Source organism: Heloderma suspectum, chromosome 1 (assembly GCF_057233095.1).
Source record: "Heloderma suspectum isolate Gila_16-S chromosome 1, 16-S_ref, whole genome shotgun sequence".
NCBI classification, from domain to species: Eukaryota; Metazoa; Chordata; class Lepidosauria; order Squamata; family Helodermatidae; genus Heloderma; species Heloderma suspectum.
In genome coordinates this window covers 303,958,437-303,973,195 of record NC_139458.1, presented here as the reverse complement: position 1 = coordinate 303,973,195, position 14,759 = coordinate 303,958,437, and the positions used below count along the sequence as shown (strand labels likewise).

The window sequence follows — 14,759 nt, the reverse complement described above, 5'->3', positions numbered from 1 at the left end:
GACTATGTTAAAGTATAGAATGTATAGGCCAAGCATATCCCGTTCCATATGCAGTAAGTAGATCTAAAGCCTGTTTGTGGGGCTGGCCAAAAGAAATGAACACTTGACATATGAACTCTAGTGAAATGTGGAAAATATGTTCACCTCTGAGACATGGATTTTAATAACATTATTTAGCTGCCTATGGTGTGAACTTTTGTAATGCTGAAATATGTTTTCCTAACAAAAATCTTTCTGTGATCATTAAAATTCTGTTAAATAGCTTAAATAGTTATAATTTTCATATTCTTTCAGTTTTCCTCATGTTGTTGGTCTCATTTGGGATACTAGAAAAAAACATGAATTCAAAGATAAGAAAACTGCTTTGACATTCTAGACGTTTTTATATCACCATGACTATTGTTATTAATTGCCTTGTCACAGCAACCTCAAGCTAATAGCCTAATCTAAAACGAATATATATATATTTGTTTGAGATCATTGATCTTCAGCTTGTAGGTTGTGCAACAGACCTTATTTAAGGTCTGTTGCACCTTACCAGCAGCTTATGACCATGTCCCGAAGAAGAAGAAAGTGGGAGAGACTTATCTAGATAGAAATAGTTAAGCTGCTGCTGCTGCTGCTGCTGCTAATAATAATAATAATAATAATAATAATAATAATAATAATATAAAGTGGGCCCATGTTGCAGGTTGGGTTAAAGGTGAATCCTACAACTGGAAATGCTGAAAACCAAAGACTTAAAAGGTTTGAAGTTTAGGCCATCACTTGCCTGCAGGGATGATGAGAACTTCCTAAGTAACTGGTATAGGTGAGAATTAGCCACATTCAAAGCCTGTTGGACATAAATCCCTCTGTATAGCTCAGAATCTTCCATAGCCTTACTCCAGTAGGAAACACCATGCCACAGTCTATATTTTGTTATTCTTTGAGCTAAAGTAATAGTGTGAAGAATGCATGTGAGGAATTTTACACTGATTTAAGCAGTATCCATACAACATTATGCATAGGTACCTGATTGGGGCCTGATTTAAGCAGTATCCATACAACATTATGCATAGGTACTGCAGTTCTATCTAATGATGGCAGGCTTGGTGTGTATGCTATTCCTGCTCATCATTTTGCATCCACAGCGCCTACTTGGGGGCAAGACAACAGCCACACATAGTCATGATAGGGTAAAAATGGCCTACAGCATTTTATTGGCTACAGTTTACATAGTTTTACAACTATAGGGCAAGTATGCAATCATTGGACAGCCTTGACTGCTGGTGATTCTCCATCCCAGGCTGCATGCTGGGAGCAAAGTAGGGAGAGGCAGCAGGCTTAGCTCCACAACTACATAGACTAGTGTAGGCCTTTGGCATATGGCAGGTCAGCCTCATTGAGAACCTGAGCCTCACTGGAGCCTTGAAGCCCCACCCAACCTGTGTTGGAGCCTTGAAGGCCAACCTCAAGATCTCTTGTAAAGACCCCTCCATTTCTGGGGAGTGGGGTGCAACAACTCCCACCTACCTCTGAAATGCCTCTGGCCCAATGCCTCCAGCGCCTGGAGTGAAAAGTTCCGACAAAGGAAACAAAGGACATGTACACAACAAGTATGAGTGTTGCTATGAGGAAGGCAACCCCCCCCCAACACACACACAATGCATATCCCAATCGCGCAGGTGTGTAAAATCCTTCCCTGGTCCCATTAACAAGCAGTTAACTTCTGTCCGTAGCAGATGTAATACTGAAATGGGAGGGGAAGTGAGGAAGTCAGCAATGGCGATGGCCAAAGCCATGTGCAGGGCTCCTTTAAATACCCCTGGAGTGAACCAGAGAAGAAACTTTCCCTCTGAGATCCATCCTGCAGGCTCTTCCACTGGGAACCAACCAGCGCTGCAGATTGTCTCCAGGGTAGCTCTTGGCTTTCTGAGCTGCTGGGTACACAGCTAAGTGTGGAACAAGGAACCTTTCTCTTGTGCCCATCTGGCAGCACAAACTGGGTTCCAGGTTCGTGGGAACCAGGTTTATCATGGCATCTAGACAGTTTCTGCTGCACAACAGAATTCTCTGCTTTACAGTCAAAATAACATCATTACATTGGATAACATAATTACACTGAAAAATATGATGGTGGTTTTTAGATGAGTAGTATTCCTAAGCAGCTAGGGGAAGAATAACTGTTGCTAGTTTGGAAGAGGTATTCTAGCTTTTCCAACAGGACTCGTGTATCTTAGTAGAGCTGAAAGTTGTATAACATGGTAGTATGTATTTAGAAATGTGTAAGCTGTACAGTGTGGATCTCTCTAGCAAACTGGCTATCATAGCATTTCATGTTTTCAATGAGCACTTTTTTTCTGTACAGAGCCTGGCTTTCACCTTGGAAGAGAGACAACAGCTGAATATTCATGGATTATTACCTCCCTGTTTTCTCAGTCAAGAAATCCAAGTTTTAAGAGTTCTAAAAAACTTTGAAAGACAAGCATCTGATCTGGACAGGTGAAGTTTTGAAGCAGTGTATAAAAAATACTTTGGGGGCAATATGATAGATTGCTACAATTAAAACAGTTACAAATTGCTGTTCCATTCTTTTACCCAGGGGTAGAATTCAGGTAGTCTCCCTCACAGATGATATGACACCACTGCTATCAATCTATGAAATCTGGTTTAGTACAATGTGTTAAAAGCACAAAACAAGAACTAGAAATATATGCAGAGCCAATAACTGAAGGACATGATTGCATCTACAGATTACACATAAAGTCACAAAACATAAAACTAGGGATAGGCAACTTTCCCTGATATACACATTTTTGTAAAAACCGCATTGCAGAATTTGGAGAACTGCACAATCAGAAGGATAACTGTGTTCCAGTCCATGTATCAGTCTGGGGGAATGCAAATTAGGCCAGTTTGCTTTGCAAACTGAATGAGTTTCTCTCCCATCCCTTCACGTAATATGCATGTATGTGGCATATTATCAGGGAATTAAGCATGTAAAGTAGGCTAGAAAAATGTACCCATTTTACAGATGAAATAGTGAGGCTAAGTTTAGTTCATGGGCAGTGAGTAAATTGATAGAGAATTTAGTTGCAACATACAGAGCAGATCAGTCAAGAAAAGTTAACGAAGCCACAAGCCAACTTCACACCAGTGATGTGGGGCGGAATTTTTTTTCCAGTGTTTTATTTTTCCATGGAAAAATTTCCGTTTCCTAAGTTCATTACTAAAAATTAATGTATGCCAATTGGAAATACAGTATTAGGCAAGCTTGGCAGTTTCAAAGTTGTAATTAATGTTTTTCAGGTGATTAATCGTAGCATACAAATATGTAATTGAAATACATATATGTCTCAGAATGAAATTGAACAAATAAATAGTGACAGCAAAACTAAAAGTTCCCCAGCAACCTTAGTGGAAGTGAGTTGAACTCTGTTGAAATAGATGGATGGTTGTCAGCATATTATGCACAGTCCTTTGGGTTGCTGAAATTAGATTGTGTGTCAATAGTTTTCAGTATCTTGATTTTCCCCCCTTAAATTTAAACAAGGGAAGTACATGTGATTTTCTTCAAATGTTTACAAGTATTCCAATAAAAATGTCTACATAATATAACATTTAAATCACATTAAGTGCGCTTTAATGTTTCCCCTCAAATATTTCAGGTCAAATACCTGTGTGTTGGGACAAAAAAGTAACAAAGGGTACTTTTTAAAAGTTTGGTTGTTTACTAAATACAAGTAAAATAAACATGCTAAATTAGATCCCTGTAGGGCAGGTGTGGGTAACTTGTGGCTCTTCAGATGTTTAGGCTTACAGCTTCCACTAGCTCTAGCCAGCATGGTAAAGATGATGGGAATTGTAGGACAAAGCATCTGGGGGGCCACAGGTTGCCCACCCCTGCCTAGAAACATTTCAGAACATTTTCCAATACAAACTGACATTTTTCTTATGCAGATAACCCTAGGCAAACTAACCTAATTTGCATCAGAAAATTTCCTGGAAAATTTTCCAATTCAAAATTTCCTAGAAAACCTACATTAATGCTTCACACATGTGTGTTTTGTTAAGGAATTAAGCATGTAAATCCAGAGGCAGGATTGTTAGGGCCAAATGAATCTCCCCAAATGTTTTATTACATTGTTTGAACATTTTCACTGAGGCCTTACCTACTAATTTTGCCTCCTTCATGCAGAAACATTCGCACTCTCCTGCAATATTCCTGTAACAATAATGCAGCCAGGAGTGATTTAAAATGCAAACAAGTGATTTGTTATAATAATGATGAAGATCCCTACAAACCACAGAAGGAAACAAATCTCCTCTTTCCAGAATTTGTTAAGAGGGGCAAGCCTTTACAGAAGTAAAGAAGTTCAGTCCTGAGACCCCAAGATAATAATAGCAAGGTAGTCTCTTAAAATAACTAGATAGGCCAGGCACGCCCATAATTCTACCCTTTTGCAGTTGTGCAGTCACATGCAGCTGTGAGTAAAACACTTCTGCTTGTACAAAGGTTTATGGTGAATAAGTACCTCTGAAACTCTCATCTTCCTCTCATAAATTCCACTCTCCTGAATTTTATGATTAAATCTCTTTTTCCTTTAAAGCATTGTCCTTGTGTTCATATAATGAATGGGGTACATAGGGAAGATCATGTAAAGCAGTGATGGGGAACATGTGGCCCTCCAGATGTTGTACTGCAACTACCATCATCCATCACCATTGACTATGCTAGCTAGGGCTGATGGAGTTCTAATGCAACAACATCTGGAGGGCCACACATTCCCTTTGCTTTCTGTATAACACAGTTACAAAGGCAGTTTTTCTTCTAGCATAACTAAACAAGATCTGGGTGGGGTTGACCTGACTCAGCTCTGCCCACCTGGGTACTTGGTGCAGCACCAACATAGGTTGGTGGGCCGGGGGGGCGGGGGGGGAGAGTCGCTGTGGTTCATAGAACCTCCATCTCCATCACCAGGAAGCAACTCCACCTTGGAGCAGGCCTTGAGGGTTTGCACCTGCTGTTTGGCCATAGGGACGGATTGGGGATGCTGCTGGTGTACTGCTCAACCTGCTGCCCAGCATCGTCCCTGACTGATCTGGCAGAGGCAGTCTTGAATGTGGTGTTGGAGGAACCCAGGGTGGTGGTTCTGGGTGACTTCAACTTCCACGCTGCGGCTGTCTCTGGAGTTCCAGCTTGGGACTTCATGGCCTCCATGAGAACCATGGGGCTGTCTCAATTGGTCATCGGCATGCTTCGTTCTGTTTTTTAACATGAAGCACTATTTATTTATTATCTATTTGATGGTAATTAAGATATAGGACAATATTCCATTCTTCCATTTTATTTTGGTAGCTTTTAAAAAGGGTTTCCCTCCAAGATCTTTTAGCAGTCTTTTTTCCATATACCTTGTCCAGAAGATCACTTTTGCAGAATCTACATTGCACGATTGCTGCAAAGAAATGGATAGAAGAATGAAAGATCATTTGGGGTTTAAATAGAAGCAGCTGGTTTTGGAGAATGAAGAAATAAAAAGAGAATGGGCAACTGTTCAGAAAAAGACTCTGTTTCAGTCCTCTGGCTGCCATGCATGCCTGAGTTGTCTGGCATAATGTGTGTTAGATTATGCATAATACATTTTCCACCTGTCAGTTTCCTATAGAAATGAAATGTGTGTCTTGAAAAGGTTCACCCAGCAAAACTGTATATCACTCAGAACGAAGGATTATGAACTCGGTTACTTTAGAAAGGAAAACTCTCCTGGAATTCAAGGGTGTCTAAGACAGAGATGGAGCCCCGCGCGTGTGTGTGTAAAAGTAAATAATGCACATCTGGCAAACAATTCTGACAATACCTAATAAAAATAAAGCTGCAAAATTTTTATTTATTTTTCCATGTAACAGATAAAATGTTTATAATTTAAATTATACTCTATGATTATATATTTTCATTATGTGACACATTGGCCAGGATACAAAGTACTGTATATGGAGCTTTTGCCTGTGTAATGGGCCAGAGCTATGGTCTGAAAGCATGTGATTCAGTAACATCCTTGCTGAACCTAAGCAGGTTTGGTTCTGGTCAGTGCCTTGATGTGAGACCTGGGAAGTTCATGTACTCCACCAATTGAAGGAAGGCGGGATCAGAAAGGAATGAATGAATAGTGGATGCAAAGGGAACGTTGGAGACTTCTCTGGTTGTAGCCTCCAAGCACTGCAAACAAGTTACTCCCCAAACTCTTGAGTGCTTTTGGGAGCAGCATCTTAAGCAGCATGAGGAAATGGGATGGAAATCAAAAAAATGTTGTGGAAGCTCTGGTACAAATACAGATGTGTTTGTGAGTGCATAGGGAACTTTGGAACTATACACTATCATTTCTAATTGTAAGACACCCCCCCCCCCCCCAGCATTTGTCTGAAATCTGATAGAATTAAAGGTGGGGAAGCAACATTCCCCTTGGACTGGGAGAATCAGAGCAAGAAAATAAAAATAGAAATAAAATGCACCTAGAAAGTAGCAAGGTCACTTAACACTGCAGTCCCACACATCATTATTGAAAAGTAAGCCTCACGGGACCTGCTATCAAGCAAGTGTGTATAGGATTGCAACCTTGGTAATATTGCGTGTAACATTTCTACACTAAACAGAACAGTAGGCATGGGCAGTTTATTAGATACTAGAATCGCATTATACTTTGCATACAGTACTATTTTCTGAAGATTTTTATATTCTTATTCCCACCCATCCTCTCGCTAAAGATATAAGGGGAATAACAACAAAAACAACAACAATAATATGCCAAATAATGTCACATTTGCTGTAGATTTGTTTCACTCTTTAAAAAACAATGAAATTCAAAACTGGTGGTGATATCATGGTGCCTTGGATCAGAAAGAGACTTTTTCCAGAGATAGAAATAGCTTTAATGACCTCTCCTATTATTAATTTACTTCAGGGCTACATATGGGAGACTGTCTAATTTATAACTCATTTTTCACAGGTACATTCTGCTAATGGGCCTTCAGGATCAAAATGAAAAACTATTCTATAAAGTGCTGATTTCTGACATTGAAAGATTTATGCCTATTGTTTATACTCCCACTGTGGGTCTGGCATGCCAACAATATGGTATAGCATTTCGGAGGCCAAGGTATGTAAGGTTATACTTCTCATTCAAGTAATTGTATCTTTTTTCCCCTTGGCAGGTTTCTGCCTTCTTTCCCAGCATAGTTGTGTGTAATCCAAAACTGGGATAATTAGGATAATTCAAACTACATTAAGTACACTTTTTGTCTAGCTAAACTGTAATTTGTGTTGCCTTGCAAAAATAAACTGGTATTGCAGTGTTTTAAGCACTGATAACATTTTTTAATCTTGCTTGCTTGAACTGGTCTAGCTGAAGGACCAGTATTGCATGTTAATAAAAAGTAAAATGAAGAGAAAAAAAGATTCTATTTTACCTTGATTTAACAATTTGAAAAATTACTACACCATAAATGACAACAGTGGATTAAAATTGCAAAAGAAAATGTCAGAATTATATTTCATTATTTTTCTGTAATTTTTAAAAAATAGACCTTTAAAAATCACTTTAAGATGTTGTTATTATCCTTGGCAACATCAGGCAGCCTCTGCAGTTCACATTTATTTTTCTTCTAGTTGTGTTGGTATCCAAGTTTTTTTCTTTTTATCGGAGCTTTCTCACAGTATATTTATACAGCATCAGTGTTTATAGTGATTCCCCTGGTTCTCTTTTCTATACAGTTATTAAAATGTTAACAAGTCAATATTTTTAGACTGTAGCTTAAAGGGGAATATCTGCTGCTGTTTATACATCAGTAATCACCTGTGACATACCAGCAGGACTTTTGACCATGAGACATCGTAACATTTTTAAAGTCCTTCTTCCAAGCTATGTTTTGAAGTCATTATTGTTTGCATATTAATAGCAATGAAATTAGGGGAACAATACTACAGAGTACCCATTCATGCTTATCTCTCTGCTTGGGAGCCTAGATTAATAGAATTCCACTGATGTCCCTGGTATTATAGCATTAATGTTTGATTTTGTGCAAATTATTTTCTGCTGGATAAGTGTGTGCTCTTGTTATGCATGCTATGCTACCAGGAATCTGATCGAGTTGGGTGTGGGCACTGTGAAGTCTTTGTTGGGACCACAGTCTAAGCTTGACCTTCAAGTGTTTTTTGCTCCTTTGAGGTGAAAGAGGTGCCATGTGGAGAGGCACATGTGAGGCTATGTTAACAGGACCACCTTTTATGCTCTGAAAGGTGCCAAAGCTTGTAGGCAGATTTATGTTTTGATTTGGTCCTGGTCCATCTGTTGTGGGAATTTTTAAAAAAATTGTTTAAGGGAATCTTCTTTGATTTCCTGTTACGCTCATATAGCAAGTAATTGGTAGAGCTGAACATATTAACATGCTTCTCCTGTTCCCTTTTTGTTTTCTGTTCTCATGTGCAACCTTCTGTAATATTTTGAAAGTAAGTAATCGATATCTGAACTCTGTAATGTATTCGCCATTATTTTGACTTGAATACAGACAAAATATTTTAGGCACCCCCCCCCCTTTGTTTTTACTTGCATAGGACTCAGGCTCACAGAAATAGTGGCAAAAGGACTTCAGTGCATTATCTTTTTAAGGTACTGATAGTTTATCTGATCATTGCAAAAGACTGTAGTTTTTGCTGTATAGAGGAGACTAAACTAGATGAGATGAGATCCATGATTTCATCTTCTATGTCTTAAAAAAAATGGTCCTGGGGGGGTGGGGGGTGGGATTCAGAGCAGGATTGTAGAACATGGGAAGGGGGTTAATTCTTTCCTGATGTAACCCCCTGATGCCATTTGCCCTATTGGGAAAATCTGTAGGGAATTAAAGTTAGGGAAACAGTGCTTGGTGAAAGAGTGAAATCCTTCCTCCTCAAGTGCTGAAGTATTGATCCAAATTAAATCCCCTGTGGCTGCTTTTTTATTTAAAAACTGAGGGCGATCTAGTGATATATACTACTTAAGTAGTGGTGGCTAGTGCCCGCTGGGGCTGATTAGACAGGACTAAGGGGGTCACAGGGGTGGAGCCAATGACATCTAGATTATTACCCAACCTCCTCCTTTGCAAGGCACACTTAAGTAATGCATTATAATTAACTAAACTCAATAATAATGTGTTACCTTGGGTGCTGTCACACTTGGTTCAGTGCTGGGGAAAAAGAAGTGTAGCCACAAACTCCCCTCATAGCCACCCCTATCCTCTGTTAGGTATATCACTCATTGAACAAGGATTTGGCCCCAGAGCTTTCAGCCCTGGAAAAAGGAACAGTGTTTACTCACAGTAAAATACTGTGCACACATGTCAGTAAGCCCCATTGAACAAAGTGGCACATACTTTTCAGTGAAATGCATAAGACTGCAACAAAAATAATAAATCCTAGGGGGGATCATGATTTCAATAAGGACAAGTTTGGATCTGATCCCAACACCATGTTAAAGCACTCCTTTGCACTCACATTTGTCTGGTTCAAGAGCAACACATAACAGAGAAAAGGGAGAGCAAGATAGCTTTAACCCAAGGAGTGCAAACAGAGGGTTGGGTGGTGTGTCTGACCCATACAAAAACACCAAAAAAGTGACAGAGCTCCCCCAAATAGCTCCCCAAACACACACAAAATAAAATGAAAGATGTATTTTTAAAAATATCCAAAAACAATAAGAATGTAACATTCTCAACTTCTGGCTGTTGCTTTAGCTTTACTGGTTGATGATAGCCACTGGGCTGGCAGGCAAATAGCCACTGGGCTGACAGGCACACAGACACACTAATCAATAACTCTCTCTCTCTCTCTCTCTCTCTCTCTCTCTCTCACGTGCACACACCCCCACACACACACACCCCTTCTCACTTGAATTAATTAAATACATTTTCCTGCCTGCCTCCCTGCAGAAAAATCAACCATAGGCTCTGTTAGCCCAGGCTGCTGCTGCAAGTGAATAGCCCTGTTGCACTTTGTGCAAGCCAAGAACTGAAGAAAAAAAAAAGCCTCACAGTGGTTGCCTAAGGGTGTCAGACTTAATACCCATTCTCCACTGTAATCCTCATCAACCTCCCGGTCCATGGTGGGAAGGATGGTGGTCATGTATGGCACCTAAGGAGAGCAGTCCTCTTGGATGCACTGCCTGGTATACCTCCTTGCTTCTGTGCCTGCACCACAACGATGACAAAGAGGAGGAATGTCCATATAATTTGTCCATGCGTGTGCAGTCTGGAGATGTCATTTGAAGACTGCACATGTGTGACTCCTCTCCTTTTTGCAGGCATAGTCCCCCAAGGAGTTGAAATACATCTGGCACTGGAAACACTAACACAGGATGTGTGCTTTGTTTTTGCTGCCACTGGCCAGCCAGAGAACGGTGTGTAGATGCTGTGGGATAGGGTTGTGACAGGATTGGGGATTGGGTACAGGGTCACAAACGGGACTCTGACCTTCCCCCCCTCCCCAAACAGACACAGTGTGCCTGTATTTAACATCTTGTCTCATTTGTCCCTGCATTTGCAGGGAAACTTTAGAAGAACTGGGATCTGTGGCAGACATAAATATTAAGCAATCCTCTCTTCCAGGCTTAAGATTCATTATGTGAAGCCACCAGCTTAGAACGAGAATGCTATTTCTTCTTCATGGTCTCAGTTTTCTTACGAACCTGGTCAAACCACCTGTCCATGCACCACTGTAATAAGATTGAAGCCCCTCTCCTTAGCATTGCTGAAGTACCCTACAGTAGGGAAAACTGATGTCATTATACTGGCATAGTAGGTCGTCTTAATTTTTCCTGTAGTCTTTCTAAAAATCTTATTTGAAGGGAAGGGGGGAATCCCATATTCCTAAAATTGAAATTATAAGCCATTTCCTTTCTATGTTTCAAAAATATAGTGTAAAAAAGATGGAACAGCATTGTTATGTGGTTAGAAAGTCTCTGCTGTATAGCATTGGGATTGCTGGCGTATTTCTGGTATTAGTATCTCTGTAGATCCATAAAGTTTTATAGATATTAGCATTGGTAATATATTTGATAGGTTAATTCCTGCTTTCCCTGTGTTTCATTTAAAAATGATTATATCACAAATCAGTAATAAACTTAGGTATTTTTTCATCTGTGCATAATTACAGTTATTGAAACAGCACACATAACATGCACTGTGTTTTGAGCCAGACTTTCCAGACCCAACAAATGACAAGAAAGCTTAACAGCAGGTGTAATGTTACACTAGGCTTCCATTATTTTACCTTCTCACATTCATTAAGCTATACTTTGAAAAATATTTAGGGCATAAAACATTACTGAACCTTGCCAATGTTGATGTTGTAGGTAAATTGAGACCTGGTGCAAATGCAGTGTGGGTCAGGATCATGAAAAATTAAAATGTATCTGAGAAACATTTGTTTACATTTATGGGGCACGATAAGGAGCAATACCTGCACACAATCATCATAGGACATAACAGAAAGCTATTTTCCTTGCTCTGTCCTCAACATGGCAGGCCACTACAGGGCATAGGAGCCTGCTCCAAGCTCATGTTCCTTGACTAAGGCTGGATCTACACTTACCGCCTTTTTTCACTTCCAATGGGGTTTCACCGCCCACCTTTCACACTACGCAGTAGCCGCCTCGAATTGGAACCGGAATTTCCCACTTCCGTGCTCCTGCTTTCAATACCCTGATATCCTGATATTTCCCCTTAATGTGCTCTGATTTTCCACCTTCGCTACCATATCCGGTCATAGTCCCCTCCCCCGCCTATCCATATGCGGTGGTGTTTGTATTTCCCTCCTGTCCAATTACAGCTCTGGGTGGCCCCATGTCTTCTTCCGGCTACCGATCGCATAGCTACCTCAGCAGCCCTTGTTTCGTCAGCAACAAGCAAAGGGTTGGATGTGCGTTTGGATGCGAGATCGCCTGGGAATCAGGCTTCCTGCACTGAGCAGGGGGTTGTTGTATCCCTTCAAATGAGATTAAGTTTTACCCCCTCCTATCCCCTGCCCTGGATGTGTTTTTTTTTTAATTAAGGCGTTATCATCGCAGAATCGAGGCTTCTCCGCAATGTTTTTTTTTCTAATTGAGGCATGATCTTCGAAGCTTTGAAGTTGTGAAGCTTCATCCAAGCACTGACCGGGACTGACCCTGCTTAGCTTCTGAGATCAGACAACCGCACACAGGAGGGAAAAACAACCCCTTTGTTTGTTGCTGAGGAAACTAGGGATGTCAGAGAATTTCGCCACGAATCTCGGGGAGGCCGAATGCCAGCGCATTCGGCCCCCTGAAATCAGTGGCGGAATGGTCTGCCCCCCCGCACCCCCCAGGATGGGACTTACCTTCGGTGAATCTTCCTGGCGGCGGCGGCGGCTCCGGCGGCGGTTCGGTGGCCGGTCTTTTGACCGGCCGCCGCCGCCACCATTTCCAGTTAAAAAACAAAACAAAACATGATAGGCTACGTAAAGATTTACGTAGCCTATCACGGCTAGATTTTTTAAAAAAACACCGTGATAGGCTACATAAATGTTTACGTAGCCTATCACGGCTAGATTTTTTAAAAAAACACCGTGATAGGCTACATAAATGTTTACGTAGCCTATCACGGCTGATTTAAAAGAAAAAAAAACCCCGCGCGTACGCCATTTGTGTTCCTTATTTTGGCACGTCTTAGTCTACGTAAACATTTACGTAGACTAAGACGGCGAAAATAAGGGGAACGCAAATAGCATAACGTCTACGCTATTTGCGTTCCCCTTATTTTTGCCATCTTAGTCTACTTAAATGTTTACGTAGACTAAGACGTGCCAAAATAAGGAACGCAAATGGCGGCGCCCATGGGCGCCGCCATTTGCGTACGCGCGGGTTTTTTTTTTCTTTTAAATTAGCCGTGATAGGCTATGTAAACATTTATGTAGCCTATCACGGCTGACTGCAGGGACGCAAATGGCGGCGGCTATGGCCACCGCCATTTGCGGAGCCAGCCGGCCAGGATTCGGGGGGGGGAGGGACGGAGCGCCTCCCTCCCGGCCAGAATTTCGGGGGGGAGGGATGGAGCGCCTCCCTCCCAGCCAGAATTTCGGGGGGAGGGACAGAGCGCCTCCCCCCCACCGCGAATGTCACCCTTCAAAAAGGTAAGTGACTTTCATACATCCCTGTACGGGGGCTGCTGAGAAAGCAATGCAATTGGTTGCCAGAAGAAGACATGCTTCACAACTTTGAAGCTTCGAAGATCATGCCTCAGTTAGGGATGTACAAAAGTCACTTACCTTTTTGAAGGGTGACATTCACGGTGGGGGGGAGGCGCTCCGTCCCTCCCCCCGAAATTCTCTCCGGCTGGCTCCGCTCCACGGAGATTCCGCAGAGCTGCCGGCCGGGGCTGCCCGCAGCCAGACATCCGGCCGCTGGGCAGCCTGCAGGGACACAAATGGCGGCTGCCATAGCTGCCGCCATTTGCATCCCTGTATTTTGCTGTGATAGGCTATGTAAATATTTACTTAGCCTATCACGGCAAAAAACAAAATAGTGAACGCAAATGGCGGCGGCTACGCCATTTGGGTTCCCTTTTTTTTTTTTTTTTTGCCGTGAGAGGCTACGTAAATACTTACACAGCCTATCACAGCTTCTGCAGGGATGCAAATGGTGTCCCTGCGTTAGCCGTGATAGGCTGCGTAAGTATTTACGTAGCCTATCATGGCTATAGTGATGAAGGGAATGGCAGCCGCGGCTGCCATTCGCAGAGCAGCGCAAATGGCACCGGGTAAGTGTCCCATTTCGTGCACCTGTTGCGGGGTCAGGGGGCGAGGGGGCTTTGATCCACCACGGATTTCGGGGGGCCAAATGCACTGGCATTCGGCCTCACTGAGATCCGTGGCGGAATTCTCTGACATCCCTAGCCTCAATTAGAAAAAAAAACATCACGGAGAAGCCCCGATTCTGCGAGGATAACGCCTGAATGTTTTAAAAACCATCCAGAGCGGGAGATAGGAGGGGGTAAAACTTAGTCTCATTTGAGGGGATACAACAACCCCCTGCTCAATGCAGGAAGCCTGATTCTCAGGCGGTCGCCCATCCAACTACTGACCAGGGCCGACCCTGCTTAGCATCCGAGACCAGACAAGCGCGCGCAGGAAAACAGCAGGAAAATAGCACAGCGCTCGAGTGTGAACCCAGCTTGCACATTCGATGAAGCACTGCAACGGGGAAAATGGGTGAGTATGAATAATCACGTTTTAATGCGAGAGCGTTTAACCCGACAGGACACCGACAGGACACCGATGGCGGGCGCAATGTAGATCGGCCCTCTGTGGAGTGGGTAAGCTGGATAGGTATATGGAAGACATGCACAGCCCCCCGCCCCCCGTTTCCTGTACACAGTATGCATACACAGAGCTAGTGTGCTGTGCCAGTGTGTGGACATGCCAAAGAGGGGAAACAGATCTCTGTTATGTCTCATAAGATCCCTCCGTACACAGGCACTCAGTATTTCTTTCCTTGGGATGGTTTTGAAATGCAAGCCTAGTTTAATTAAGTGTTGTTTTAGTACTAGAGTTTAGATACTAAATGTGTAGTTTCCTAATGTATCTCTTCAAAGCTGCTGTAAAACAAAACATTAGATGCAGACAACATTAGTATTATTGCACTAGCGTGTCAGTTTTTTCTACATTACACTTACTTTACACTCCCAAATGACAGTAAAGACTAGACTCCTAGATATAAAATATCCAATATGTT

At 42.1% G+C, this 14,759-nt stretch overlaps 1 protein-coding gene across 1 annotated transcript in view; it reads left to right on the top strand.

Moving 5' to 3' along the window:
- ME1 (malic enzyme 1) overlaps positions 1–14,759 on the top strand; it is a 206,036-nt gene that overhangs the window by 29,337 nt on the left and 161,940 nt on the right. The window contains exons 2-3 of the mRNA XM_084827011.1: positions 2,351–2,484; positions 6,987–7,136. Coding sequence (XP_084683137.1) covers positions 2,351–2,484; positions 6,987–7,136 — 284 coding nt within the window. The remainder of the gene's footprint in view (positions 1–2,350; positions 2,485–6,986; positions 7,137–14,759) is intronic.